Source organism: Nannospalax galili, unplaced genomic scaffold (assembly GCF_000622305.1).
Source record: "Nannospalax galili isolate Female #2095 unplaced genomic scaffold, S.galili_v1.0 scaffold34, whole genome shotgun sequence".
In the NCBI taxonomy this organism is placed as follows: Eukaryota; Metazoa; Chordata; class Mammalia; order Rodentia; family Spalacidae; genus Nannospalax; species Nannospalax galili.
The window spans coordinates 6,168,950-6,195,446 of NW_008338996.1; the positions used below are offsets into that span (position 1 = coordinate 6,168,950).

Below are 26,497 nucleotides of genomic sequence, written 5' to 3' on the forward strand. Positions count from 1 at the left end.
AGATGGACTTGAACCAGTGTCCAGTCTACAAAGAGGAGGGTCAATACAGAGGGATCGCTTCCTCCATGCTTCCAAGTGAAGCCAACCATGGTCGAGCAGGTCCTTTGACTTATCTTCACATAGGCGGAACTGGTAAAAGAAAGGAGCCAGGGGCTCCTCCCAAGCCCATGTGAACCCTGAGGAACATGTCCTCAAACGACCTTAAGAGTAAAAATAAATTGGTTTATCAGGGCTAACTGTATGGCCTTAAACATCCAAAAGGAAAGTATAACCAAATATTAAAGGGGTCAATATAATTTCTTATGAGTCCTTATGCATAGCTAAAGGCTACATAACAAGCAACAATGCCAGATAGGAAATACCTTCTTTTGAGTTGTTGGCCAGGTTGAACAAAGGGACTCCCAAATAGCAACCCAGAATAGAACTGGGAAAATGAACAGCTGACCCAAATCTTATCTAAAGGAGTATTGACAACTGATTGCTGCTAGAAGAGGAACAGCTGACCCTCCTAAAACAAATGTCTCTAGATGGGCTGACGAGATTCAACAGAAGGGCAAGTAGTGGGAATGGCTGGGGGTGCTGACAACACAGTGGACAGCAGCAGGGATATCAGAGTATAAGGGTTCTAGTGGGGGGAGGGAGGCTATGGGATGGTGCTACCTGGGAAGAATTTTTATTCTTCAAAGCATAAAAATTTGCTCCTTAATAATTAGTAGATGTGAAAAACATTACCATTGGAATCATATGCATCTAGTGTCAATCGTATTAAAAATGAATTTTTCCATATGAAACTGTATATTTTAATAATGAAATGGAGATCTTTTTTAAAGTTTAAAACCTCATTTAATTTTGTTTTATAGGGTTTATATGGAGTACAATATTGTATAAATGTATTAATTCAACTATAAACCTAAAAATTTACAGCCGGTTTTGAAAAAATAATTTTAAAAAATTAAAAAAAAATGAAGTCATTTACCAAGGTGACCCATCCCACTCTGCCACTCGTAAACATGAGTGTAAAGCATTTTACAACCTGCTTCTATTTTTCACTCAAAAACTCACTGAAATTTTTTCTGTCATTGCATATTGCTCCCTAGCAGTGTATTATATTGATGCAGAACATTTACATAATAAATATTTTGCTTTGTCACTTAAATTATTTTATAAAAAAGAGTTGGGAGACAGAATTCTGCAAAGGGAAAAGTTTTGCTCAAGGTTGTCCAATAAATATTGACAACACCTGTTTTCAAGTTTGGGCTCTGAATTCCCAGAACAGTTCTTTGTGTAGCCTTGGGCATTACTATGACACTACCAAGCAACAGGGAAACTGGATGCCTGGAATATTTCCTCAGCTAAGATCAGTATTGTGTTTTTAGAGGTGACATATTTAAATCAGTAGACTTGAAAGGTTCAGGCCCAAAATCTCAGCCTGAAATGGATACAGAACTGTGAAAGGGTGCATTTGGGCCAAACTAGTTCACAGAACATTTTTTCTTCTCTTGTTCCCAGCCCCCTTTTCATCTTTTTATCCTTTTCATAGCTCCTTGTCAAAGGTCTAAGGCCATAGCTGTTTACCTCCAGATGGCTGTTTAAACATAATACCAACATGTTTTGTGGAAATGTTAGTGGTCCAAAGAGTAAGGAATAGGTTGTAGGACCAGGAAATATGCTGTTTAATTTAAAGAGTGGGGAATGGGAATGTTCATTTTAATAAACTCTTCAGGTATTTGCAGCTGAACCCCTGAACTTTTGAACTGACATGGTCATCTGTTCCCTGCAGAGGCTAGGATGCTTTCCTTTGCCAAAGAGTAAAGGTGTGATGCTGAACCAATCCTCAGAGCTGTGCCTCAGGCCAGAACTTCTTATATTTCCTTGCCACTGTAAGTGGCCTTGATGGTAAACAAGCTTGCTGAGAACTAAGGAGAACAAAGATGTTGCTGGGCTAAACAGCCCTGGCTTGAATCACAGTGTCTATGATAGACATGTAACTTGGAACAAATGCCCAATTTCCCTGAGCTTCTTTTCCCTCCTTTGTGAAATTGGAGTACTGGTATTCATCTCAGTGGCCTGTTTTAAGAAGCATGTGGAGCAGTGCAGAGTGACTGCTTAGGCCTGCTGCCTTGGTTCATAATGGCTGTGTGTGTAAAATTTCTGCTTCCTTTTCTTTTTCTGTGTTTGCCTGTCTTCTGTGATGTCTCTGTCATGAGGCCTCTTGGCTGAAGCTATATATTCCATTGTATTGGGCGGCTTATCCTGGTAGGATCTCCAGACCAGTCCTCTTTACTGCCTCCAAATGAACACTTTTCCATCTTATCAGAGCATCACAGAGATCTGAGCTGCATGACTACCTCTGCAGCTGACCAGATGTGTGATCTTGAATAGACAGACCCTTTTTCTTCCCTGAGATCAGATTTCCTGATCTATAGAATAAGTAATCATTCAAGGATAATTTTGAGAAACAGACTAGACAGTGCATACAAAGGGCCCAGGAGAGGCCTCCCATGCATGTGCAGAGTCTGTACTAGGTACTCGGTGTGTGTTTAGACTTTCTTTTGCTGTAATTTCACTGTTCTCTCAGATACGTTCTTTCTTCTGATGTTTTTGACCCATTTTGTGTTTGTATAGGTGGTCTATTAGGTACAGGAGGAAACAATTATATGTATTTGTTTTAAAGTTGATGATAATAGTGATAATGATGTCAATAACTATTCTCCATTGAGCCTCTTCAATCTAGGATTGTTACACTAATCTCCCTGATAACCCTCTGGAATGGAAGATATTCATATTTTAAAGTTGAAGAAAATGAGATTTGTTTAAAATCAACCAGAAAATGACACAGCTGGCATTTCCACATGAGTTTCCCTACATCTAAAGTCCATCTTCTTTCCATTACTATATTTTCTGGCCACAAGTTTGTTAAAGTCATTTTGTAGGAACAGTTAGATGTTACTTTTCTTAAAAATTTGTGGACGTTGGCCAAAATTATTTATTACTGTTGTCACTTAGTGCCACAAGAAATTGTAGAAGTGCTTGGTACCCTGTCTTTATTCCTGGAGCTACTGGTGAAGAGATAGGAGTTACCTTTAATGATTAGCCGGGGAACACTGTGGATGGAGCTTCAAACCTTTACCATAAAAGGTTAGACCACCCGGCCTAAAGAGAATCCCCCAGATCTGCTTTTCTGGGCTCCATGATCCCTTCATTTATGTGAGAAACAACTGACAACAATCTGTGTTTTAAATAACAGGATGAGGAACCTACATTTCAGTTTTAGAGCCAAAAGAACTATCTTGGGGAGGAGTTGGGACCATTTTATGGGGTTCTTGCCACCGTCAGTGTGTTCAGCAGGCTATTGTAAGAGTCGATTCCCATTCCACATTTGACAGAGTTTCACTTGGAAGATGCCAGTGACAGGAGATACTTAGTTGTGTTTCTAAAAGCTGTGGAGTGAGGATTGCCTTTCTTCTCAATAGCCACACTTTCACTTTATACCTTAGCACTACTTGGGTTTTATTTCTTCTTTAACGGTCTTCATTCCAGTACTGGGTTGGGCTGAATATGCTCATGCATGTAGATTAAACACAGCTTTATATGCAAATTGAGAAGTTAGCAAACCCTTATAATTGATCAAATAAAGATCTACAAAATAGTTGGCATGATGTAGTCCAGATACCAAGTATTCAAAGGAGATGTGATTATTACTATTACTGTTACTACCACGGTTAATAGAATGTGTTTTACATTAACAAGCTCTGAGTTTAGGTTATGTTCAAACATGCTGGATAGCAGTAGGGAAGCGCTGGAAGGAATCACCTGCATTGTGTAACACCTTGAGTCCTTCTGGTTTTGTCGTGAAATCCTGCAATTCAAACTAGAACATTTGATGTACGACAGTGCACACGATGCAGGGGACAGGGGAAACGTGCTTCTGCGGGTTGCAGTGGTGGAGGCAGTTTCTTAGAGACAAGAATTCTCTGTGATCTTCAACATTCTACTTTAGACATGCTGAGAAGAGTAGGAAAGTCAGTCCAGTGGGTGGAGGATGCAGGTGACCATTCACCAGAGAAAGGACCTAAGATTTATGGACCATCAGGCAATGCCCATTTTCTATTATTTATTAGATACTGAGGGTCAGAAGAAAGAGGTAGGAGAAGGCAATATAGAAATTTAAGGAGGCCCCTTATTTTTAGAAGCAGTGTGGCTACCTACAGTCACCTCGGTCTTCAGTATCAAGGCAGGCTGAGGAAGTTTGGCTTAAACACTGAGTGTGGCAGTTGATAGATCTTGGTTCATATTCCATCTCTGTCTCTTACTAGTCATGTAAAAGTGACTTAAATCCTTTGAGTTTCTACTTTCCCCAATTTTAAATAAGTTCACAGTTACCTACAATATACTGTGTCTGTACTGCATAAGAGAAATTCTACATGTAAAGGAAACCATAACAGACACACTAAGCACTAAGTGCACAGCAGATTTCTTTTTCTTCTCCTGTTTTTAGAAACCTTAGGCCAAAGTTAATTGACATCATCTAGGAGAATTGTATAGTGTCATTTCTAGCATGTGAACAAAGGAGCTAGAAATGTTCTTTTCATAGAAATGAGCAACTAGCTCTTACCTATAATGGGAACAAAGAACATGTGGCTACCCTCTCGCTCTACACCTTAGCACTGCTGGCTCTTCACTCTGCTTCGTTGCTTTCCATCCTTCATTGGTGTGGGACAGATATGGTAATGCCTCTAGTCAGCCTATAATCTAAGAAGCTGAATCTGGGATCAACTATAAGCATCTTAAAATAATTTTTTGTTAGCATGAGCTAAAGTTCACATATGAAATAAAACAGAGACTTAGAAGCCCCTCCCTCACTTCTCATTTATTTCTGAGCTTTTCTAGAATCTTCACCATTGTACATCATCTTCTCTGCTGTTTCTCATCTGCACACTGCAATTTCATCTTTTGAGTACAGCTTGTTTCTCTTTCCCCTGACGCATTCCATCAGCCTGCTAAATATAAGTTGAATACTCTTGAACCTCCTGAACTGTCCTTTTTGCACCTGTCTTTTTTCCTACTTTGCACATATTTTCCTGTAAATTTAAAACTCTATTTTCTTCTAACACTTGGAAACCAGAATAATACAGATATTAGGACAAGATGGATCATGCGACTTTCCTCCTTCTCCTTGTAGCTTAAGTATTGATTTCTCCCCCCCATTTTCAATGGGGATAGTAACCCATGCCCTTCTTGGATACCAAGCAGTTTAAGTAAAGGCTTGATGTGATACACACCTGTAGTCCCAGTGCTCATAAGAGGGAGACTGAGGCAGGCAGGAGGATCATGAAGGGAGTTCAAGGACAGCCTATACTATACAGCAACATCCTGCCTAGAAAATACCAGAAAAATATAAAGATGTTTAAACAGAATAATATTAATATCCTTTAATACATTGTGTGGCATGAGGATAGCCATTTCTTGTTGGGCTCTTCTAATATTAGTAACAACCACCTTATTGTGAGCAATTAACTCGTAGTTTCCCTTCTTTGTTCCATACAGTGATGGCTCTGTGATATAGTAAAACTGTGTGAGAACATCAGTTTAAATATGACAGAATTTAATGCAGTCCTTTCTAGAGATGTTAATAGCAGACATTCTCTCTGGCACTTTAATGGAGAAATGCAGAATGTAGCATACTATGGAATCTTGTTAACACTGAAAAATATCTTGAAGCTACATCTTGCGTAGGAAAAGCTCTTCAATTTTTTCCCCCATTTTCAAGTTTGTGTCCATCTACACAGTGGTGGAGAAGCAAGCAGTGGACAGACTGTAACTCCAGCTTCACCCTCAGCCAGGAAGGACTGAACCAAGACCGTACAGCATGGTGTTGTAGAAAGACTGTTTGCCACAAGTCAGGTGATGGGGCTTCTAAGTCTCATTATTCCTTGATGCTTAAACATAAGTTCACCACGAAGTTTCTGATATTGTATTTGTATGCTAGGATGACAGCAATGCCTACTCTATGGTATTTGGGTGAAAATTTAATGAAATTCTTGAGAATAATTAATAAGTCTGGAAAGAATATGGTACTATTTGTAGCATTTTCTTCACCAACATCCTTCACAGGTTCTCAGTTTCCAACACGTTGAGGTTGCCTTTCAATTTATAGATATGGGTACCTGAATTTACCATTAAGAAACCCAGATAGCTGTCTGTGGGCTCTCTCAGTATCTGCTGCTAGTGTCTTTATCTTCAACAAGAACCATGATTCAGTCCTGAGATACAGATCTTTCATGTCTGGAACTCTGATGCCCAACTCCCAGTATCTCACAGATAACGGTTGGGCCAAAGGTAGCACAGTGAACCCTTAACATTTTCTAGAACTGAGGATGGAAGAGAATCAGCCATTTAGCTTGTCTCCTTCATTTTCTCATCCTTTGGATATTCCTTTCTAGTACTATGGAATGTTCTTTGAGACACTTGTCATCAGCACCAAGAGGACACACAGTGAGTTCACCAGAGTCACCCCATGTTGAAAGATAACCTGGTGTCTGTAAGCAGCTCAGTAGTTAGAACTATTGCAGCTAATCTGCTAAGCTGACATCTAGCAGTGTGGCAAGGTATTGGTAATTATCCTGGGCTTGGAAATCAAACAACTTCCTGGTTCAGCTCCATTGCTTTTGAGCTGCACAACCTTTGGCAAATTGTAGCCAAAGCTGTGGTCTGCTCATATGTAGGTGATAGGGGAGCCATGTCGTGAAGCTCCGGCAATTAATGAATGAGACACCACATGAAAGCACTAGCTGCCATGTCTGGCACTTGTGTGTGTGAATGTTGGTGATGGTAATGATAACATGTTTTTACTGGGAAAGCTTTCTTAAGAAAAGCTAATCTTTACAAAAGTCTTGTAAAGGGACTCAAAATGGGACTTTAGAGAAATAAAATCAAGCTAACAATATTTACTTTGGAGAACAGAAAGCTCAAGACAATCTGATTACCTACTAACTAACAAAACAACTGCTCCAAAGAAGACATATTAGATGCACCCTATTTAACTTAGACAGCAGAAGTTGGTCATAGAGTGAGATCCTAGGACTTGGTAGACGTTAAACTGCATGAGGATAGGATCCCTGTGTGACAAGCGTTGAGTTTGCTCCCTCAGAAACAGTCACATGAGCGTTCCCACAGGACTTCTGGAGACAAAATTATGGAAGATGAGAGATTAGGGAAACTACATGTCCCTTAAAGGATACCATGGATCTAAGAGTACCAAGGAGAGGGAGTGCAGGGAACTAGTTCAGACCTGAAACAGTGGGATGTATGACAGTGATGCATGGACCCTAGTGTATGAGAGTAAGGGAGACAAGTTTGTGCGGAGGGAATACACTGTAACAGACTTTCTGAGGAAGTTCCAATTTCAAATGGTTTTCTTCCTGCCTCTGGCATGACACTTGGACTTGACAGACGATGTGTCCAAATTTTAGTTTCCAGAAATATAGTAGAGTGACACAGAGGTTCAGGAACTCAAGCGATGCAGGAATCCCACGGGGTGCTCTAAGAGGTTAATGAGGCCCTCCCACAATCTGTACCAGTAACCCCTGATCTGCAGGCAGATTGGAGCTTCAACATAGGCTTTTTGAATGATTTCTGACCAGATAGAGTGAGTGATTACATTCAGCTAAGATAAAATCAACAGTATTCTGATACTGACACCTCTTGGTAGTAGAGAAAACAACATTCATTCATTCATGCATGGCCCCAATACATGTTTACTAAGCACCTACTACATTCATCCGTGCCATAGACATGAAAAATATTAGAAAGGTATGTAGTACTATACTGAGCACATTAGTTGCTATATATTAAACAGCTACTTACTGGGGCTGGATAGATTGTTTAGTGGGTAAAGTGCTTGTCTATCAAGCATGAAGACCTGAGTTCAGTTCCCAAAATGCTCATAAAATGGCTGAGTATGATGGTACATGCTTGTAATGCCAGAGCTAGGCAGATGATAGGTAGATCCCAGACGCTTGCTGACCAGCCAGGAAGCCCCAGGCCTCTGAGAGGACTCCTGAGGTTTAAGAACAAAGATTGACTTCCTGCTGCCTGTCTATATAATAGCAAGTTCAAGGCCAACTGGGATTACAGAGAGGCCCTGTTACAAAAAGAACAACAGCAATAACAACCAAAAAAGAATAGGCACATATTGAACAGATGAGTTTGGATTTGAATCTCCATGTTTAGAACCAAAGCCCAGCTCCTTTCTCCTCATTCTCGAGATTTTCTAGCTTCTGGCCTCCTCTGCCTTAATGTCCCACATTCCTAGAGTCCTGTCCTTCCCTCCAACACCATACGCCTCATCATGCCACTTAAAGAAGGAAATTGCTTCCCAACATAGGGCCTAGTCTTCTATCTTTTGACGATGTGAAGTGGATGGAATCAATGAGAGTACTGCGCCTTTAGTTTCTCATGCACAAAGGTCTGACAGGGTTACGTTCATTTTCTCCATTGTGAAATGTGACTGATTCAATCCCAGATTTAACTTAAATTTCTTTTTCTTTTCTTTCAACCTGGCATTTCCAAACAAAGAATCAGTCAAACCCCTAACTATAGACTGTATGTGGATCAGCAATGCCAAGTTATTTCCAGTTGAATTTCTCAAGCAATGCATATCATGTCTTTCTCTTCAGCCAGGAGAGGAAGTGAGGAGCACTAGGAAGGGGAAATGAAAGGGAGCTTAGATTATTAGCTTTTTGCAGCCCTAGCAGTTAACATGTCCCAGTGAAATTCCATTCCTATAGCATACCACCTTCCCCTGGGAGTAACTGCAGAGTTAGTGTACTGCAAATGGGATGCAAACCAAGGAGAACTGTGATTTTAGTCACTTAAGGATACTTTCTTTAGGATTTGAAACTTTTGTTTATTGAAGTTTTTTTTTCTAATTACATTTATGTAATCTTATTTTGGCCGTACATTGGTTCTGAAAGAGGATCACACTCCTCATTTTTCAGATGCAGATATTTTGATGTGCTAGGGTTGAGGCAGTGGACAAGTGTCACACTGAGATTTTGTGGTTAAGGCAGGATTTGAACGTGGAAATGTCTACCTCTGAAAGTCATGGTTTTCGCAATTACTTGGTGGCATCCTGGACCTTTATTCCATAATGAAGTGAAGAAGCTCACAATTGGTTCTATCAAGTCTATGACACAAACATTGAATGATCCTAGACAAGTTGCTATATTGTTCTGTAATTCTCGAGAATGTAAAGATGTTAGTAACAGTAAGAATTAAATGAAGAAGTCCTCCTTCTACCATGTAAGCTTCAAGGACATTGACTTTTTTGTTCGCTGTCAATTTTATGCCTAGAACAATACCCAGAAAAAAAGTTGACACTCAATAAAGCTAAATTGTATAGATGGATGAATGGATGGCTGATGGATATATGGATAGAAGGTTGGATGCATAGTACACACAGGCTCACAGAGCACAGATCAGAATAAGCACTCAAGAAATAAAGATTTTCTGTTTTGTCTCTGCTTCTTGCAATATGGTACACAGCCTAAATGGAGGGGATATTATGGGATAGATGTTTTTAGCTTGTTGCTGTCTACACCCCCTACATAGACATAAGTGCTTATGATCAGTCCTTAGGCCAAAAATCTTAAGAAGTCACCTTGGCTTGTGTCCTACTGTGAAGTTTTCTGTTTCCATGGCAACTCCACAAACCCCAGTGGCTGCTCCATGGGCATTGAGACTTAGTGCAGTCTTGACCTGTGTTCTTTCTTTCTCTTGGACTTCAGAGGCAAGTAATAATAATTCAGGAAACTTTTCTGAGTAAATCATTGCCCCCAGGATGTTGTTCAGTCTCATTCTTAAGCCTACTGCTTTGCCCCGTGTCTTATGATCCTCCCATCAGCATCTAGTCTGTGTCTTCTTTCTATACAAAGAATAATTCAATTTTAATGTGTTCTGATAATGTTTTGGATAAAGAAGCAAATATGTCTTGATGTCTACATTCCATAATGAGACAGATTTCTGCATCTCATTTGGAGACTGCCATTTATCAAAGGCCCACTGTGTGCCACAAATCATTCGAAGAGTTCAACATTTGCTGTTGCCTTCAGTTCTTACAATACTGAATGGATAGGCCATTTCGTCACTGTTTTTACTGTGGAAACCAGAGTCAATAGGCTAATGTGACTCCTAAAGACCCCGAATTGTAGTGAAGGTTTAAGTAGCCTGGGGGATGTGATAAGTTCATCATGGGCCCATGGAAAGAGTATGAGCTACATACTCCAACCCTTAGTCATCTTCCTTAGTCCAGAAGCAGCACTGTGTTGTTCAGGTGGCATTCCTGGAAGTTATTTAATTACTGAAGAAATCATCATGGTCCTCTCCATGTCTGCTGCTTCATGGACTAGAGATGGGGATGCTTTCTTGCTGATAAGCATTTTGTTTCCCATGATTTACTAGATGAGAAATTCACTCCCTAATCCAGAAACTCCAAATGTCACTTACATGTCATCCTCTTGGCCAAGAATTTGTGCCAGACTTTTCCTTACGTGGTCATCCTCCCAAGAATAGACTTCATGGAATCACATAGAAACTGTATTACTAACTTATTTGTTAAGTAATGAGACTTGGAGTGACATGTTAACTCTTTAAGGTAAGATCTGTGAAAAACCCCAATCCCTAGTGCATCTGCTTTATCTTAGAAGACATTGATGTGAGCTTATATATGCTATATAGTCAAATAGCACACTGCCATTTGAAGCACTTGTGAGACTGAGATAAGAGGTAAAATTTCTTCTTTCTTTTATCTCATGATCATTTTAAGTTTTAGACATTTCTCATTCCCTGACACCAAAACCATCCATTTATTTAATTTGTTCTTTCATTTGACCTTTATCCTGTGTATTAATTACTTTTTTGTTGCCATGATGAAACACCATGTCTGAGGCCACTTATAAAAAGAAAATTCTATTTAGCTTATGGTTCCAAAAGATCAAGAGACCATTGTGGTTGGGAGGCATGGTGGCAGAAGTAGCTGGAGCAGAAAGCTAAGCTACCACATCTTCAAGCAGGGATTGGTAGCAGAGAGTGACTGGGAATGTGGCAAGGCCGAAGAATTCTCAGAGTCTGCCCCCAGTGGCGTGCTTTCTCTAGCAAGGTCACACTTCCTTTAGCCACTCCCAAAACAGTACCACCAACTAAGGACAAAATGTCTGAACACTTGGAGCCAGTATGGAACATTCTCATTCAAATGACTTCATTTCATTCCCTGGTCCTTATAGGCTCATGATCATATAAAATGCATTTATTCCATCTTCAAAAGTCCTCATAGCCTTTATCTGTCTTAATACTATTCAAATGTCTGGAGCCCAAAATCTCTTCTGAGACTCAAGGTAATGTCTTAACTGTAAGCCCCTATAAAATCAAAGGACAAATTATATATTTCCAACATACAATGGAACCAAATGTACATTACAGTTTCAAAATGGAGGAATGGAAGCATATTTAGGAAATACTGAACCAAGACAGAACATAAAAACCAGCAGGACAAACATCAAATCTTGTAGCTCAATGTCTGATTTCTGGGGATTTACTTCCAAAGGGCTTAGATGACTCAGCATCTTCAGCTTTGCTGCAGGCAACATACATCTCTCTCTCTTGGGCTGGCACCACTTCCTGTATGCAGCCCTACTTGGCAGATAGCTCATGACTCTAGTATCTCCAACATCTGGGGTTCTCCATTGCTGAGGAGACTTCACTTTCACAGCTTCATGCAATGGCCTGTCAGGGCCTCTTGACATGTCATGGCCTTCCCTATGCAGGGCTGCTCCTGCTAAATGCTGTCTGGCCTTGGAAGTTCTCTGAAATCATGGAGGAAGACCCAATGAGCCCTTCATTCTTGCATCTTTCATGCCACTACAACCAGCACCACATGGATGACACTGCCAAGTTCGGTTGCCAGCCTGAGATTGACACTGGTCTGCTTCATCCAGATTAGCTGCTTTTCTATGCTGTGGTTTTCTAAGATCAGAAAACCCCTCCAATATTTCCCTTTCACAATTTGGAGATTTAGCTGAGTGTGCCCTTGCCCTGAGCTTACTGTCTCCATTGTTTAAGTCCATCACTGTACACCTCTCTTTAATGGCTCTGATCTCCTTATCAAAGAGAGCCTCTCCTTCAGCACATGACTTGACTCCAGCGTTAATCTTCCTAGTGCTCTTTTTCAATCCAAACTGTACATTCTGTATTTCTTTCTGCCCTTCTTTCTATTTTTCATTGTAGATCACCATAATATTTACCATAAGTAACCATGCCACAGATTGAACATTAGGCTATCTTGAAATTTCCTCTGCCAAAGAAATTAGTCCATTAATTTTCAACTTAGCTTTAGGAAGTTCCTTAGGCTGGGGGCAAATGGCAGCCAGATGCTCTGCCAAAACTTCCCAGTTGCTGTTTAAGTCCATATTTCCCTCTGGAACTGCTTTGCTCTCAACACTACTTTTCTCCAGGCTCCTATTAGAATGCTCTATTAAGATATGTTTATTCAACTGTTTTTCTAGTCCAAATTTCAAAAGTCTTCCACATTTGGGCTCCTCCAAAACCCCACATGGTCAGGTTCTTCACAGCAACATTCCACTTCTGATATCAACTTCTGTATTGCTTTTCTGTTGTTGTGATAAAACACCATGACCGAGGTTTATTTACTTTATTCTTCCAAAGAGGCAATAGCCAATTATGGCAGAGAGGTATTGTGGCATAGGTTGTCATAACACAAAACTAAGCAATCCCATCTTCAAGCAGGCACAAGGAACAGAGAGAAACTTGAAATATGACAAGGCTTAATAACTCTAAAAGCCCAGCACCAGTGACGTGCTTCCTCCAGCAAGACTGTACTTCCTAACACCTCCCAAAACAGTGCCATTAACTGGGGCCAAAATGTTTAAATACTTGGAGCCTATGGAAGACATTCTCATTCAAACCATCTGCAACTGTATCAACTGAAAATGTGTTGATAACTCCTATTATACTACATATTATCTCAGGACTTGTAAGAAAAACAAGTATTTTATTCTTTTCAAACTTTTTTTTTAAGATTTTTTGTTTTTTATTCATGTGTATGTGTGTGAACCTGCATGAGTTTATTTGCACCATATGTGTGCAGGAGCTCTTGGAGGCCAGAAAAGGGTGTCAGATCCCCTGGAAGTGGAGTTACAGGTGATTGTGAGCCACCATGTGAGTGTTGGGAACTAAATCTAAGATTCCTGCAAGAGCAATAAGCACTCTCTTAACTGCTGAGGCACCTCTCTAGTCCTAAGTATCCTCTTCTTAAACTAAGCAACTTCTATATCCCATGCCTGAACTGTGCATGAATCACAATGTTGCAGGACACAGAATTTTTCCATCAAGCAACTCGCTGTGCATTAAGAAAAACAGATATTCATAAAACAGTCCTAAGATGGGGTGCCATGTGGCCTGTTGTTGCACTGGAACCCATTAGTCTGGCCATGCTAATTGGTTCTTTTTGACTGGTCAGCACCTGTGTTGTGCTGGTTGATAATATTACTCTCTTCCCGGAAATGATCATATATTTACTGAGTTTCCAATGTGTTCTAGAAGTTGTGCAGAGTCCTGTGATGGTTTTCAAATTCACTGTCTGTCACACCAGACTGGTGTTTGGGATAAGGTATAGGGGGAAACATTATGAATGTAGGCAGTTTATATGATAAAGTACGAGGAACTTATTGTGGAACTCAAAGAGTAATGGAAAGGGATGGGGACAAGGAAACATTTGGAGCACTAGCTGAAGAAACAGCACAGACACCAACATTAACATGAAGCTGCTGAAGATGAAAGCTCTGTAGCAATTCAGCCTTGCTAGCACCTGGCCCAGGTAGCAGAGAGCAGGGGAGGTCTGAACGCAGGAAGTGTTGGTGAAAGGCTGTGGATGTCAGGCTAATGAGTGTGGACCACATACTGTGACCAGATGCTATAAAATAGCTGTAGGAGTTTCAGCAGGAAATGAAATGCCTGATAAGCCTATACCTCTCTCATCCCACAAGCAGACAACAGAGGGAATGGGGAGTGAGGGTGGATGAAAATAGCAAATTCATAAAACAATGGGACTATGACGGTTGCATTTATGTAAAGAGGGAGGACAAAAGACCAAAACGTAACACCTAAGCATCTAGTCACCTGAAGGGTGGTACTTTCCACATTGAAGAAGTTGGGGAAATGAGAGTGCTTTGGAAAGATACACTATTTTGAATGATTTGTGTTTGAAATGTTTATGGAATGGATTCAGAGAGATGTCCCATTACCTAAAAGAAGAGGCAAAGGAATTTGGGAAATACTGCTTAAAAACCAGTAATCAAAAACCTTGAAACTAGATGCAAAAAGAATGAGCAAAGCTCAAAGAATGAGAAATAAAGGGGTCTCTGGACAGACCCCAACTCTCTTTGCTTAGCACTCCTAGACATGCAGAGCTAATCTACTTATTCCACCGAATACATAAAATTGCTTTAATTTACCCATGCAAAATTCTCCTTCACACCCTCTGCCCTCTTGTCTAGGTTTTGATACAGTTTGTTTGGAACTCTAATCAGGTGAAGATAAGTTTAAATTTTTTCTTAGCTTGTAAACTCTGGCAGTATATTGGATAGTCTTTTGGGAAGGGAGCGAGTTGTATACACATGTTCATATGTTTGCTGGTACACAGATAAGGGGAAACCAGGTCAACCACGGATGTTGTTCCTCAGATGTTTTCTACCTTGTTTTTTGAGACAGGATCCCTCACTAGCCTTGAACTTGCCATATAGGCTAAGCTAGCTGAACAGTTAACCCCAGGGATCTGTCTATTTTTCCCCATTCCTGGGATTGCAAATGTAGATCCCCATGCTGACTTTTTTCAAGGGTATGTTCTGGGAATTGAACACAGATCTTTGTGCTCAAGGCAAGAACTTTATTGACTGAGCATCTCCCCAGCCCTGACTGAGCAGGGACTATTCTTATTCTGTGCTGTGTTCAGTCAAAGTAGGTGTTCAGTCAATGGTAGTGAAATTGATTTAAACTGAGCAGCTTCTGACTTACAATGAAAACTTTCTTAAGGACAGGCATCATGTGCACATCATAATATAACCATCAAGGCAATCTCTGAGGAGTTTATTCTTGTCCTTAAAAATACATGCCCGAGATCTGAGGTTTGGAGAATGAATCAAGTCACATAACCAGTGAGGGATATATTGGACAGCTTTATATCACTGTGACAAAACACCCATGAAAATCAACTTAAAGGAGGAAAGGTACATCTTAGCTCACTGCTCCAGTCCTTGATTACTTGGTTCCATTATTTCTGGGCCCATGATGATATAAAGTATCATTACAGTGAGTGGGTGGTAGATTTTCATGATGGCTATGGAACAAGGAGATCAGGGGACAGTGGTGAGAGGGGTGAAGGACAAGATATATCCTTCCAAGGCATGCCCTCAGTGACCTACTTCACTTAGGCCCCCATCTCTACCCCATCAGTTCATCCAACCATGGTCCCATTAATGAATTAATCTACTGATGAGAACAGACCCCATCATGATCCCATTGCTACCCAGAAGTCCCACTTTGGAACCTGAATGCTTTAGAGACCAAGTTTTCAACTCATAAGCCTTCTGGTGACATTCTGATGAAAAAAATCACAAGGTTAAAAACCAACATAGAATCTAGAATTTTTCTTATCCCAAAATACCCACTTGGTTACTCCCTAATAAATTCAACCACAGGATATCTTGTTTGGTTTTAGACAGAATTTAATGCTGTGTCATTATTATCAAGAGTGGCCATCTAAATTAGAATGTGAGAATTGCAACTTTTAGAATCTGGTTTCTTTTATCTTTACCAAAAGAAATAGTAAGTCTATTTGTACAGATTTAAGCCAAGACCCAACAGGTGGTCACAGAAGTTGGAAAGTATGATTCTCTCCCTCTCTTTCTCTCTCAGTTCTAAATTTAATTTCATATATTTATTTTTATTCATTTTCTTTTATTTTTGAGAATTTTGGATGTGTACAATGAAATATGATTATAACCAGCCCCCTTTATCTCCTCCCCAACATGGCCCTCTCAATTTCATGTCTTCTTTCCTTTTCTCCTACCTTCATCCCTCCTTCCTTCCCTTCCTATTTCCTTTATTTCTTTATTTCCTTTATTATTTTTCATCCTGATTACATGATGATGTGCACATGATGCCTGTCCTTAAGAAAATTTTCATTGTAAGTCAGAAGCTGCTCAGTTTAAATCAATTTCACTAGCATTTTATTCTGGTTCATATTCGTATTAGAGAATTAATAAGATTCCCAGATCCACACCATCTTCATATCCTCACCTGATAGAGTTAAGTGTCTGTGTGTCTCTTTTCTAGGTTTACTGAAAAGCCCAGTGAACAAGACAGCCCTGACATTGATTGCTGTGAGCTCCTGCATCTTGGCCATGGTGTGTGGCAACCAGATGTCCTGTCCACTTACTGTGAAGGTGACTCTGCATGTGCCTGAACACTTCATTGCAGATGGTAAGAGCCCAGCACTGAAGACAGCCCACAGCTGCTTCTCACTTCGTACCACGTTGATCAATATCTCCATGCATAGCTTAACCATAGTTCTTTGATATACAGTACAGGAACAAAGGAATATCCCATGGCTCTGGAAAAAAAACCCTCATCATTTTAAGAGCTTGATTATTGGAATTAAATTAAAGGATTTTTCATTATATGTGTATGGGTAAGGATTGTTAACCACGGGAGGAATTCAAGAATGAGTGAAGGATTGAGCTACTTCAGTGAACCTACTAGTTCTGATTGTGCTTGTCGATCTTATTTCACATTAAAAACATCCCCCGAAGAGTATTAGCTAATTAAAAGTGTGTGACAAGGATTAGAGTTTTTACTGGAATGTGTGAAGGTTCTGGAGAGTGTTCATATCTTATTCTCTGTAAGTATATTTTACAAGTATCTTACAAACCTATCATTTATTCTTTACCCAATTAAATTGAATTAATGAGACACTGTAGTTAGTCACCATGGTCATTAATGAGCAAAGCATAGTCCAAGGATGATTAGGATGCTTGATATCTATTGCTAAAATGCCCTCTAAAAATGTTGATGTGCTTTGCTTCCTCTATCAGGTTATGCCAGGACCTGCTTCTCCAAACTTTTGTCTTCACTTGTCATAACTATCTTTAAATATACTGATGTTTAGCATAAATACTATAAAAGGTATCTATATGTATGCAGCCTAATTATCTTGTATTTTTTAATAAATTTGTTCTTTGACACTTTCATACATGTACAAAATGTATTCTAATTACTCTCTCCTCCCATGGCATCAATATCCTTCCTTCCCTACAAATGTCTTTCCCACATTCATGTCATTTTATTTTATTCTGTGGCTCACTGAGTTTTACCAAAGTCCTCTTTATGACCATGAGTATGGAACCATCCATGGGAGCTGGATTACATGTCTGAACACAATGTCTCCCCTTCTCACAGAATCATTCAGTAGTCAGTAGTTCAGAAAGGAAGGATGGGGTCCCACAAACCCCTCCCCCATCCATAATTTAACTTAATTTTTTCATGCTTTTTAAATATCTTCAATTGAATTAATATACCCGTGAAAGTGTCTCTGAACAAAATACCATCAACATAACCATCACCTCTGCACATTCCCTCTTTCCTTTTTTTTGTAATAACATTTAACATAAGGGGACCTGTGGAGATGGCTAAATGGACAAAGTGCTTGCTGGGCATTTTTGAGGATCTGAGTTCAGATTTCCAGAGCCCACATAAAAAGCTGATGGTGGCATGTGCCTGCAATCCTAGCACTGGAGGCAGTAGGGATGTCTGGGGATTGCTAATCATCTTGTCCTGCCAAATCAGTGACATCAGGTTCACTGAGAGACCCTGTAATAATAATAATAATAATGTAGAGGTAAATAATACTAAGGTTGTCAGAAAATGCACAGGGAAATATATTACTTCAAAAGGTTACTTAAACTGCACATATTGGGGCCGGTGTGGTGGCGCACACCTTTAATCCCAGCACTCGGGAGGCAGAGGCAGGCGGATCTCTGTGAGTTCAAGGCCAGCCTCATCTACATAGTGAGTTCCAGGACAGCTGGGGCTACAGGGAGACCCTGTCTCAAAAAAGACTAAAAAAATGCACATATTGGGGGCTGTAGAGGTGGCTCCATGGTTCAGAGCACTGGCTGTCCTTGCAGAGGACCCAAGTTCAGTTCCCAGCACCTACATGATGGCTAACACTCATCCTTAACTCCGGTTCCAAGAGTACTCATGCCCCTTTCTGGTATCTGCAAGCATTGCACACTTACAGTACACTTATATACATGTAGGCAAAACACTCATACACATAAAATAATATAAAAACATTAAAAAATTTTTATATGCACATATATATGTAATTTGATGTATATAGCTGAAGGATATCTAACAAAAATTAGAGCACCAGATAAGGGAAACCTCCCTTCAAGTTTTCGGTCAGCATAGTCTGAGGGACTCCTAGAATAATATAGGGAATTGCCATAGCCTTTGGTTACCTCACATAACTTGAAGGTAAGACCTTATTGCAGAAGACACCACATACTTTGGACACAGGGCTTATAACTGAACTAGAACCAACCTGGAAACATCTTCCCTAAAGACTATCTCTCATAGTATCAGAAGGTTTTAGGCAAGCTGCCAAGGGATAAAACCAATCAAAAGTCCTACCCAGCTGTAAAGCCTATAAACCACAACAGTGAATGGTCCAGCAAAAATGTTTATTGGTGCACTTTTATTTGGGGGATAATCAATAGCTGTCTAATTGAACTTAAGGCCCACTCAGTAGGAGGGAACCCATGCCTGAAAGTGTAAACATAGCCAAATATACATGGCTGGGAGTGGTCATAGACCTTAGAGAGGTGCCTACTGCTGTCACTTCCCTAAACCAACATAATTCCTTACCACATTGTGAATTCTTATATTCACCGATACATGTAACTCTCACAACTCATCAAAGAAGCTTCATTTTGCAATAGATGGAGACTATTACAAAGTTCCACAGCTGTTCAAAATGCAGACAGTGAGTGACAGTGTGATGCTTAGCCCCAACTGATGTATCTGCATTGCAAACTCTACACCTGAGCCTCAGGAAACATCACAGAAGAAGGGATAGAAAGAGTTTAAGAGCAAGAGAAACAGAACGTCTACCACTAGATAATACATTCTACACACGATCGAAAAGCTGCACACATGAAATCTCCTCAACATGGTAGCATAACAAGATGTGCTTCATGATAACAGCAGTTCACATGCCAAGGACGGTGGGGTAAGTTTCGCAGGTTCCCACCTCTAGTTGAAGAGTTACAGGCACTTGATGGATGGTAAAGAAGGAAGAATCAATTTTCTGTAACAGTCAGCTCCTTGAGAGGTTATCTAATCACAAGTAGTCCACCATAAACACATGTACATGTGAGTCCTACTGCTAAATGGACTCAGTGCATATATATATATTTATTTATGTTATATATATGTATATTATATATGTATATATATATATGTGTTATATATATGTGTGTGTATATATATAAACAATAATAACCAAAGAAAAAAATTAAAGGGAGTGTAGGGGACATGGTAGATGTTAGAGAGGGGAGACCGAGGGTAGAGATGATGTACATACAATACTCATGTATGAAATTCTCAAAAATAAAAAAAACATGCAAAAGAAAAATAAAACAGAGAGTGATTGAAAAAGACACTCATTGTCAACCTTTGGCCTCTATATGAATGTACATACATGAATGTGCATTCATACAGACACATGTACATATATAAATACACCACATATACATGCAAACACAAAAAGTTTATATATGAGTCCACTCAGCTCAAAAAATAATGTGTTTTCTTATTCCTTCCCTCATTTAAGGCTCTCCAGAGGTGACTAAGTTTTAAACTTCTGGTACTACATTAGTGCTTGGGAATTTTTTAAAGCTTTTTTTTTTCATTGGATATATATGGACTGTTTGTTCCACTCCTTTCTTTCTGTCAGCTTTATTGCATGGTCGCTGAGTTTATCTACATTTTGAAGTTATGATGTTCAGAAGATAGGTCTTCTTTCCCCACAGAAACCCTGTGTATTAGTCAGAGTTCTCCAAAGAAACAGAATGGGTAGAATGAATATATATGTATAGAGATGTATCAGCTTAGCTCACAGGATAGAGTCTGAGTAGTCCAACGATGGCTGCACCACACTGGAGAGGCTGAGAATCCGTAGTCGCTCAGTCCATGAGGCTGGACGTCTCAGTAGTCCCAATCTGGTGCTGAAGGTCTGACGAATTCCAAAAGATCAGCTAGTCTTCAGTCTACAGCAGCAAGACGAACTCACCAGCGAGAGAGAAGGCAAGCAGCAAGAAGCCAGGCAGTCTCCTCTGCTGTGGCCTTTTATAGGGGCTGCCATCAGAAGGCAACACCAACATTTAGGGTGTGTCTTCCAGCTTCAGATGATCCAATCAAGAAGATCTCTTTCATTTCAGTAAATCCCAGATCCAGTCAAGTTGACACCCAGGATTAGTCATCACACCCTGCTTCTATTAAGTCAGCCTCAAATTGTTCCTCCTACCCGAATACACAAGCTTTTGTTTCCTTTTTCACCTGGACTGCAAATAACCTCAGGATTTTCATTTCATGTCTATCAGTTGCTTTTCAGATCTTTTGTCTCATTCTCTTCAAATTATATATTCATATAAGTTATTAAATATGTGTGTATGGGGGGTGGAAGATAAAAGAGACAAAATTTACAACAGTGGGAAAAGACCACTGTGCGTGGCCTGCCTCAACACTGCTTTCTCTCACCAGTCCCTACTCATTAACTGTTACATTTTTGTTGTGATTCGTTTCCTTTTATTTTATGTGTATGAGTGTTTTGCCTGCACATGTATAAATACACCATGTGCTTGAAGTGCCCTCAGAGGCCAAAAGAGGGTGTTGAATCTCCTGGAACTGGAGTTCTAAATGATTGATAGCTTTCATGTGGGTGCTGGGAACTGAACCTGGGTCTGCTGAAAGAGCAGCCAATGCCTTTAACTACTGAGCCATTTCTTCAGCCCCATTTAACTGCTAAAATTTTTGTTGTAGAGAAATCCAAGTTTTAGCTCTTGATTTGCATACATGTAAAAATATAGGTCATTAGAGACTAACTTACACAGGATTAGGATAAAATAGTTTAATTGCTAACAACACAGAGTTGGAAAATATGTAAGCCTTACCTCCAGTATTTGTCCTGTGTAAGGACAACTTCGGTAGCCAAGTGGGTAGTTTCCCTTCTCTTCCTGGGTCTCTGCTTCTAAAAATTGGGATAACAGTAGTATTTCTCTCAGCCATACTGTGAGGAAGATAACGACTTCTTCCTTATGGTTATCAAATTTTCAAATAATGTGTGTCTGGGAAAATAGCAAAATCAAAGGGTTATCTAAAAAAGAGGCAAATAATTTTTGTGGCCAAAATGTGATAAAGGAAGCCTTGTCTCGGTGGCCTACTGATACCCATTCTGACCTCTGTTACAAATGTAAAGTGTTATAATTGCCTATGTCTGTCTGTCCTTTTCTCCCTCTAGTTTGGAATATATAGAAGAAAAGGAATTGAGACTTAAGAGAATTTTTTTTATTTCTCCTGCCTGCCATAGTGCCAGGCCCATGATTGGAATTCAGTAAATACATGTTGAATAAATTAATGTTGCCTGAATTAAAACAGAATTGCTCATTGCTCTATAGGACACTCCTAGTAAGTTATTTTAATTTTTTAATTGAAATTTTGTGTATCTCATACACGATATCATAATCATCTTTATACCCTCTTCCCTGTCAGCACCCTCCCATAGCTCCCCCTCCACAGACACACTAGATTTCATGCATTCTATCATTTATATTAAAAACCTATCAAGTCAGGTTAGTATCCGCTGACATCCTTCTGTCACATTCATCCACTGGGATCTAGTCAGCCTATGTAGAATCACTCCTTTAAAGAAGATCAGCTCTTGCTCACCCAGTAGTAATCAGCTATTCACTAGTTCTTTGGGTAAGATTGGGGCCTGCTGCCCATTTCCACCCTTCCATGCTGAGCTTTTGTCTGCTTGTGTTTGCCTGGGTTTGTGTATGATGTCACCATTGCTGTAAGTTAATATGTGCAATTAATAAGTTTATGAGCAAGGTGGAAGCTCAACCAAGAAAAAAAAAAAAAAAACGTAAGAGCCAGGGTTACTGGAACGCACCTGTAGTCCCAGGCCTCTGGAGATTGAGGCAGGAGGATCATGAGTTTGAAGCTATCATGAGCTACATAGGGCAAAGGGGATTGCAAATATGCCTAAATGTGTTTTGATCAGGTATGGGAAGACACACAGACATAGAAATAACTATTATGAAACACAAATTTTATACTCACAGATTCTTGAAACTGTATGCATAGTATAACACACAGTACATAAAAGAATGCGCACCAGACCTAGCAGGAGACCCAAGGAAGAAACAGAAAGTGCAAGAGCCTGTATTGTAGCCAGGGAGGGATGTATACAGCAGGCTAAGCAGGACAGGTAGTTTGAGGACCAATTTCAGCAGGCAGTGGTATTTGTGGACTGGCTTTCTGTTTCTTGGCACCTAGCCCTGAGGTGATTAGAAAAGAAAAACATTGCAGGGTATATGAGCCATATAAGAGAAATTATCAGAGTCTGGGTCTGGATTGGTTACTTTGACTATGAAAAGTAGGCCCCTGGGCAAGTCTTTGGGTGTGGATAAGACTTAACTAGCCTCAGAACGGACAGTTTCTCAGGAGCCCTGAAATCTCAAATTCCAGAGCATCAAGAATACTGAAAATGAAAAAGAAAGTATAGTTAATACAAAAGGAAATGAGAAGTCACCATGCAAGGCACAGGTGCTGGAGCTGTGACGGGGCCAGCAGAGTGGATAGACCCAGAAGCCCTCGCCCGTGGCCTCCATATCCAGAGACAATGACAATGAAAGGGCCTTTTCAAGTAAAACAGGTTTAAATTACAGTCGTGTTGCTTGTGTCCTTGCAACAAAGAAGAGTCCGCTAATCTCTCCAAGGCTCATTTTTCTCATCTGTAAAATTGGTATTATTTTGAGACTAATTAATAGTATGATGCATAAAGGATAACTACTTGAGTGTTTAAAACATCATGAATGCTGAATAAAAAGTAAATAGCGTCACTCTTATCTTTTGAGCAGGTGGAAGAAAATGAATCTGAATGTGTGTGATTGTACAGTTATGTTCAAAACTTACTGGCTCTTAAGGGAAAGGAACAGACACCTCAGAAAGGGGACCATGACAGGATAAGACACACAAATCTGAGTAAGCTATTTTTGTTATTGTCTGTTAAGGAAAGGAAGAGGGAGTGCATGATGTGCCCCCCTCCAGATGGAAGAGATGAACACACTGAGGCCATCCGTTCTTCTGTGCAGTTCCAGGAATCCTGAGCGCATACAGTACTTGGAGTCAGGTGGATGGCTTTGTGTCTGGTTCCTGGCCCCCTATTGCAGAACTGCACATGTCACTCATCTCATCCCTCCAACAACTGTCCAGTGTAGTCCTTACTATCTTCAGATGCCAGATAAAGGAACTGGAACTGAATATAATCCCGTCTTCTGTTGGGGCAGAGAAGAATCTATAAAGAACAATCCTTTATTTGTTATGCTGTGGGACAAGACTCTAGCTCTGATTCCTAAAGAAAACTCAAGCTGTTACATAGGGGAGCCAAAGCCAAAAGCAATGATAGTATTTTCCTAGACCCCTGTCATCACATCGCAGTGATGGGTGCACACTTCAATGATATTTTACATATTATTTAGCTTTTAATATCGATCCCTTAAGACCACTGGCTAGGTAATACCAATCAAAATGACAGCTGTGAGGAGGACAATAGCTCATGTCAGATAGAAGGAGCTCTAGTTGAAATTAAGTCTCCTTAGGACTACTGCTATGGCGGCCGTCATCCTTTCACCCTCCCCTAGGACTCTAAGCTGCCAAGGTGCTGGCCCTTTTTGCTTGGGTAGAGCATTCAAGAGTGCTCAGCTAACCGTATGTGTTGAGCTGTCCGTGGTGCTGAAATATTAGATGAGGCTGAGTAATGTGTCCTGTCTTCAAGAGAAAATGAATTCTGACCTTGCGTGGCTGTATAGTTATACTTGATGCTTACTGCCCATTATGAGGAAAAGGTCAACACGGCATAACACTTGTTCTGAGCCCAGCTGGCAAGAGTAATAGGTACTGACATAGTCCCTATCCAAGCCCTTGACAACTATCACCCTTTTATGTTTTTCTGGATTTCTTCAAGGCCAGTAGTGGAATTTTGCCCTGCTATACACACATTGAAGAAATGTAACACATCTTCACATAGGCTTACTTAATTTAGCATATTTTTCAACAGCTCTGATCTATAAATCATCTGCATATGTCAAATAACCCACCAAATAAGTTAAACAGACTCTGGAGATGGAGTCCAGGTATTATTTTTTTATTGGGCCTCTAAGTGATACCACAATGGAATTTTGAGAGATTTTCTGTATGTTATTTTCCATTTTCATGAACAAGCCTCAGATTTCTGAGGTTTCCATTCATGCACCGATGACTTTATTGCTTTGGACCTCTGGGAAAAACATGACATCATGGCGAAAATGTGTGGTAGATCAAAGCTGCTCATCCAGTGGCAACTAGGAAGTGTGATGTTAAAAACAGAAGAAACAAAGGCAAGATATATTCTTTAAAAGTATACTCTCCAACCTGTGACCTCCTTCCCCACATGTACCCCTCTCTGCAAGTCCCTAACACCTCCCAATAAGACCATAAGATTGTGAATCCAGTTGTGTGTGAAGCCACTAGTTACATCAATCTCTTCTCAATGATTGTGTGCACCACATGGGGACTAAGCGTGTGAAATATGAGGCTTTAGGGCACACTTTATATTCAAGCCATAACATATACCAATATCTCTATAAGTCTAACTTTCTATATAACATGTGCAACCACTCCTTGAGACCCCTTGGAGTTTTCATAAAGGTCTTGAATTTCCTCCATCTTTCACTTTATTAATGCCCTATGAGTGTATCTGTCTGAGATCATAACTCTAGTAACTCCCCACAGCACTGAATACAATATGAGTTTTCTACAATATGAGTTGATGGTGTATTAAACCTAATCACAGAAGTTTAGGCCTCATCAGAATTGATGTCCAAGTAGCATAATTGACAAATGGTTATTACACAATATTAAAAGCCTGTCTTACATGTGGTGTCACTTTGTACATCCCTGGATACTCCTCATGTAAGACAGACTGTACCCATCCAGTATGGAGAGGCAATAGAATAGACTATCTGTGAAGGAATGACTCTTTAGATTAAATAGGAGAGATCATTCTACTCTAGTGTAGGTAAGTAATACTGCACTTAGAGTTCCTTGTTCTGGGAATTGCTGTATATTGGAAGGGAACCTAATCTCATATTGATATATATCACTGCACAAATTGGTTCACTTAGATTCAGTTCTTATAGCAAAACTGTGAGGCAAGGTTTATCATCTTTATTTTGCATACATGAAGAAATCAGGGCTAAAATAAAGAAGCAATGTGCAGAATGTAATAAAATATTTGCAAACTGTACCTCTGGAAAAAATATAATAATCAGAATACATAAGAAATTAAAATAATTTGATAGGAATAATCTGATTTGAAAACATATGCAAAAAGACATAAATATAACAGGGATTTGAAAAATACTCAGCGTCACTAATGATTAGGAAATGCCAATCAGAGAAACAAGGAGTTATTGACTCTCTTCACTTAGAACAGTTGTTACCAAAAAGATAAAATATATCAATTGCTGATGAGAATTCAGAGACAAGAGCCCTTACCCACCACTGGTAAGAATGTTAAACAGTATAACCAGAATGGAAAACAATATGGAAGGTTCTCTAAAAATTAAAAATATTGAACTTCCACACAATTCAGCATTCTTAATACTGGATATATATTTCTTTTCTTAGAAATTTACATATTTCTTTATTTAATTTTCCTAAGGGAAAAAGCATCTTAAATGTGAATGGGTTATTTGGCTCAAAATTCCAGATTACAGTCCCTTATAGGACAGAAGTCACTGCAGCAGGAACTTGTGAGAACTTGCTGCATTACATCCACAGTCAAGAGCAGAGAGCACTGAATTCATGCATGCATGCTTGTGCTCCCCCTTTCTCCTCATTCAGTCCAGACCCCAGTGCATGAAGTGGTACCACTCAGGAACCTAGCATGCTAGCCCACATTTTTAACCCCATCACTTGGGATACAGGGACAGTTGGATTTCTGTGAGACTGAGGTTAGCCTAGTCTAAGTGACAAGTTTCAGGACAGCTGGGGCTAAGGGAGGCCTCATCTAAGGGAGGGAGGGAGGGAGGGAGGGAGG

The 26,497-nt window shown here is 39.9% G+C and overlaps 1 protein-coding gene across 6 annotated transcripts in view; it reads left to right on the plus strand.

The window, feature by feature from the left end:
- Astn2 (astrotactin 2) overlaps positions 1-26,497 on the plus strand; it is a 1,043,712-nt gene that overhangs the window by 371,007 nt on the left and 646,208 nt on the right. For all 6 annotated transcript variants that reach the window (XM_008833484.3, XM_029563720.1, XM_029563721.1 and 3 more), the window contains one exon: positions 16,408-16,554. In XM_008833484.3, the coding sequence (XP_008831706.1) occupies positions 16,408-16,554 (147 nt within the window). The remainder of the gene's footprint in view (positions 1-16,407; positions 16,555-26,497) is intronic.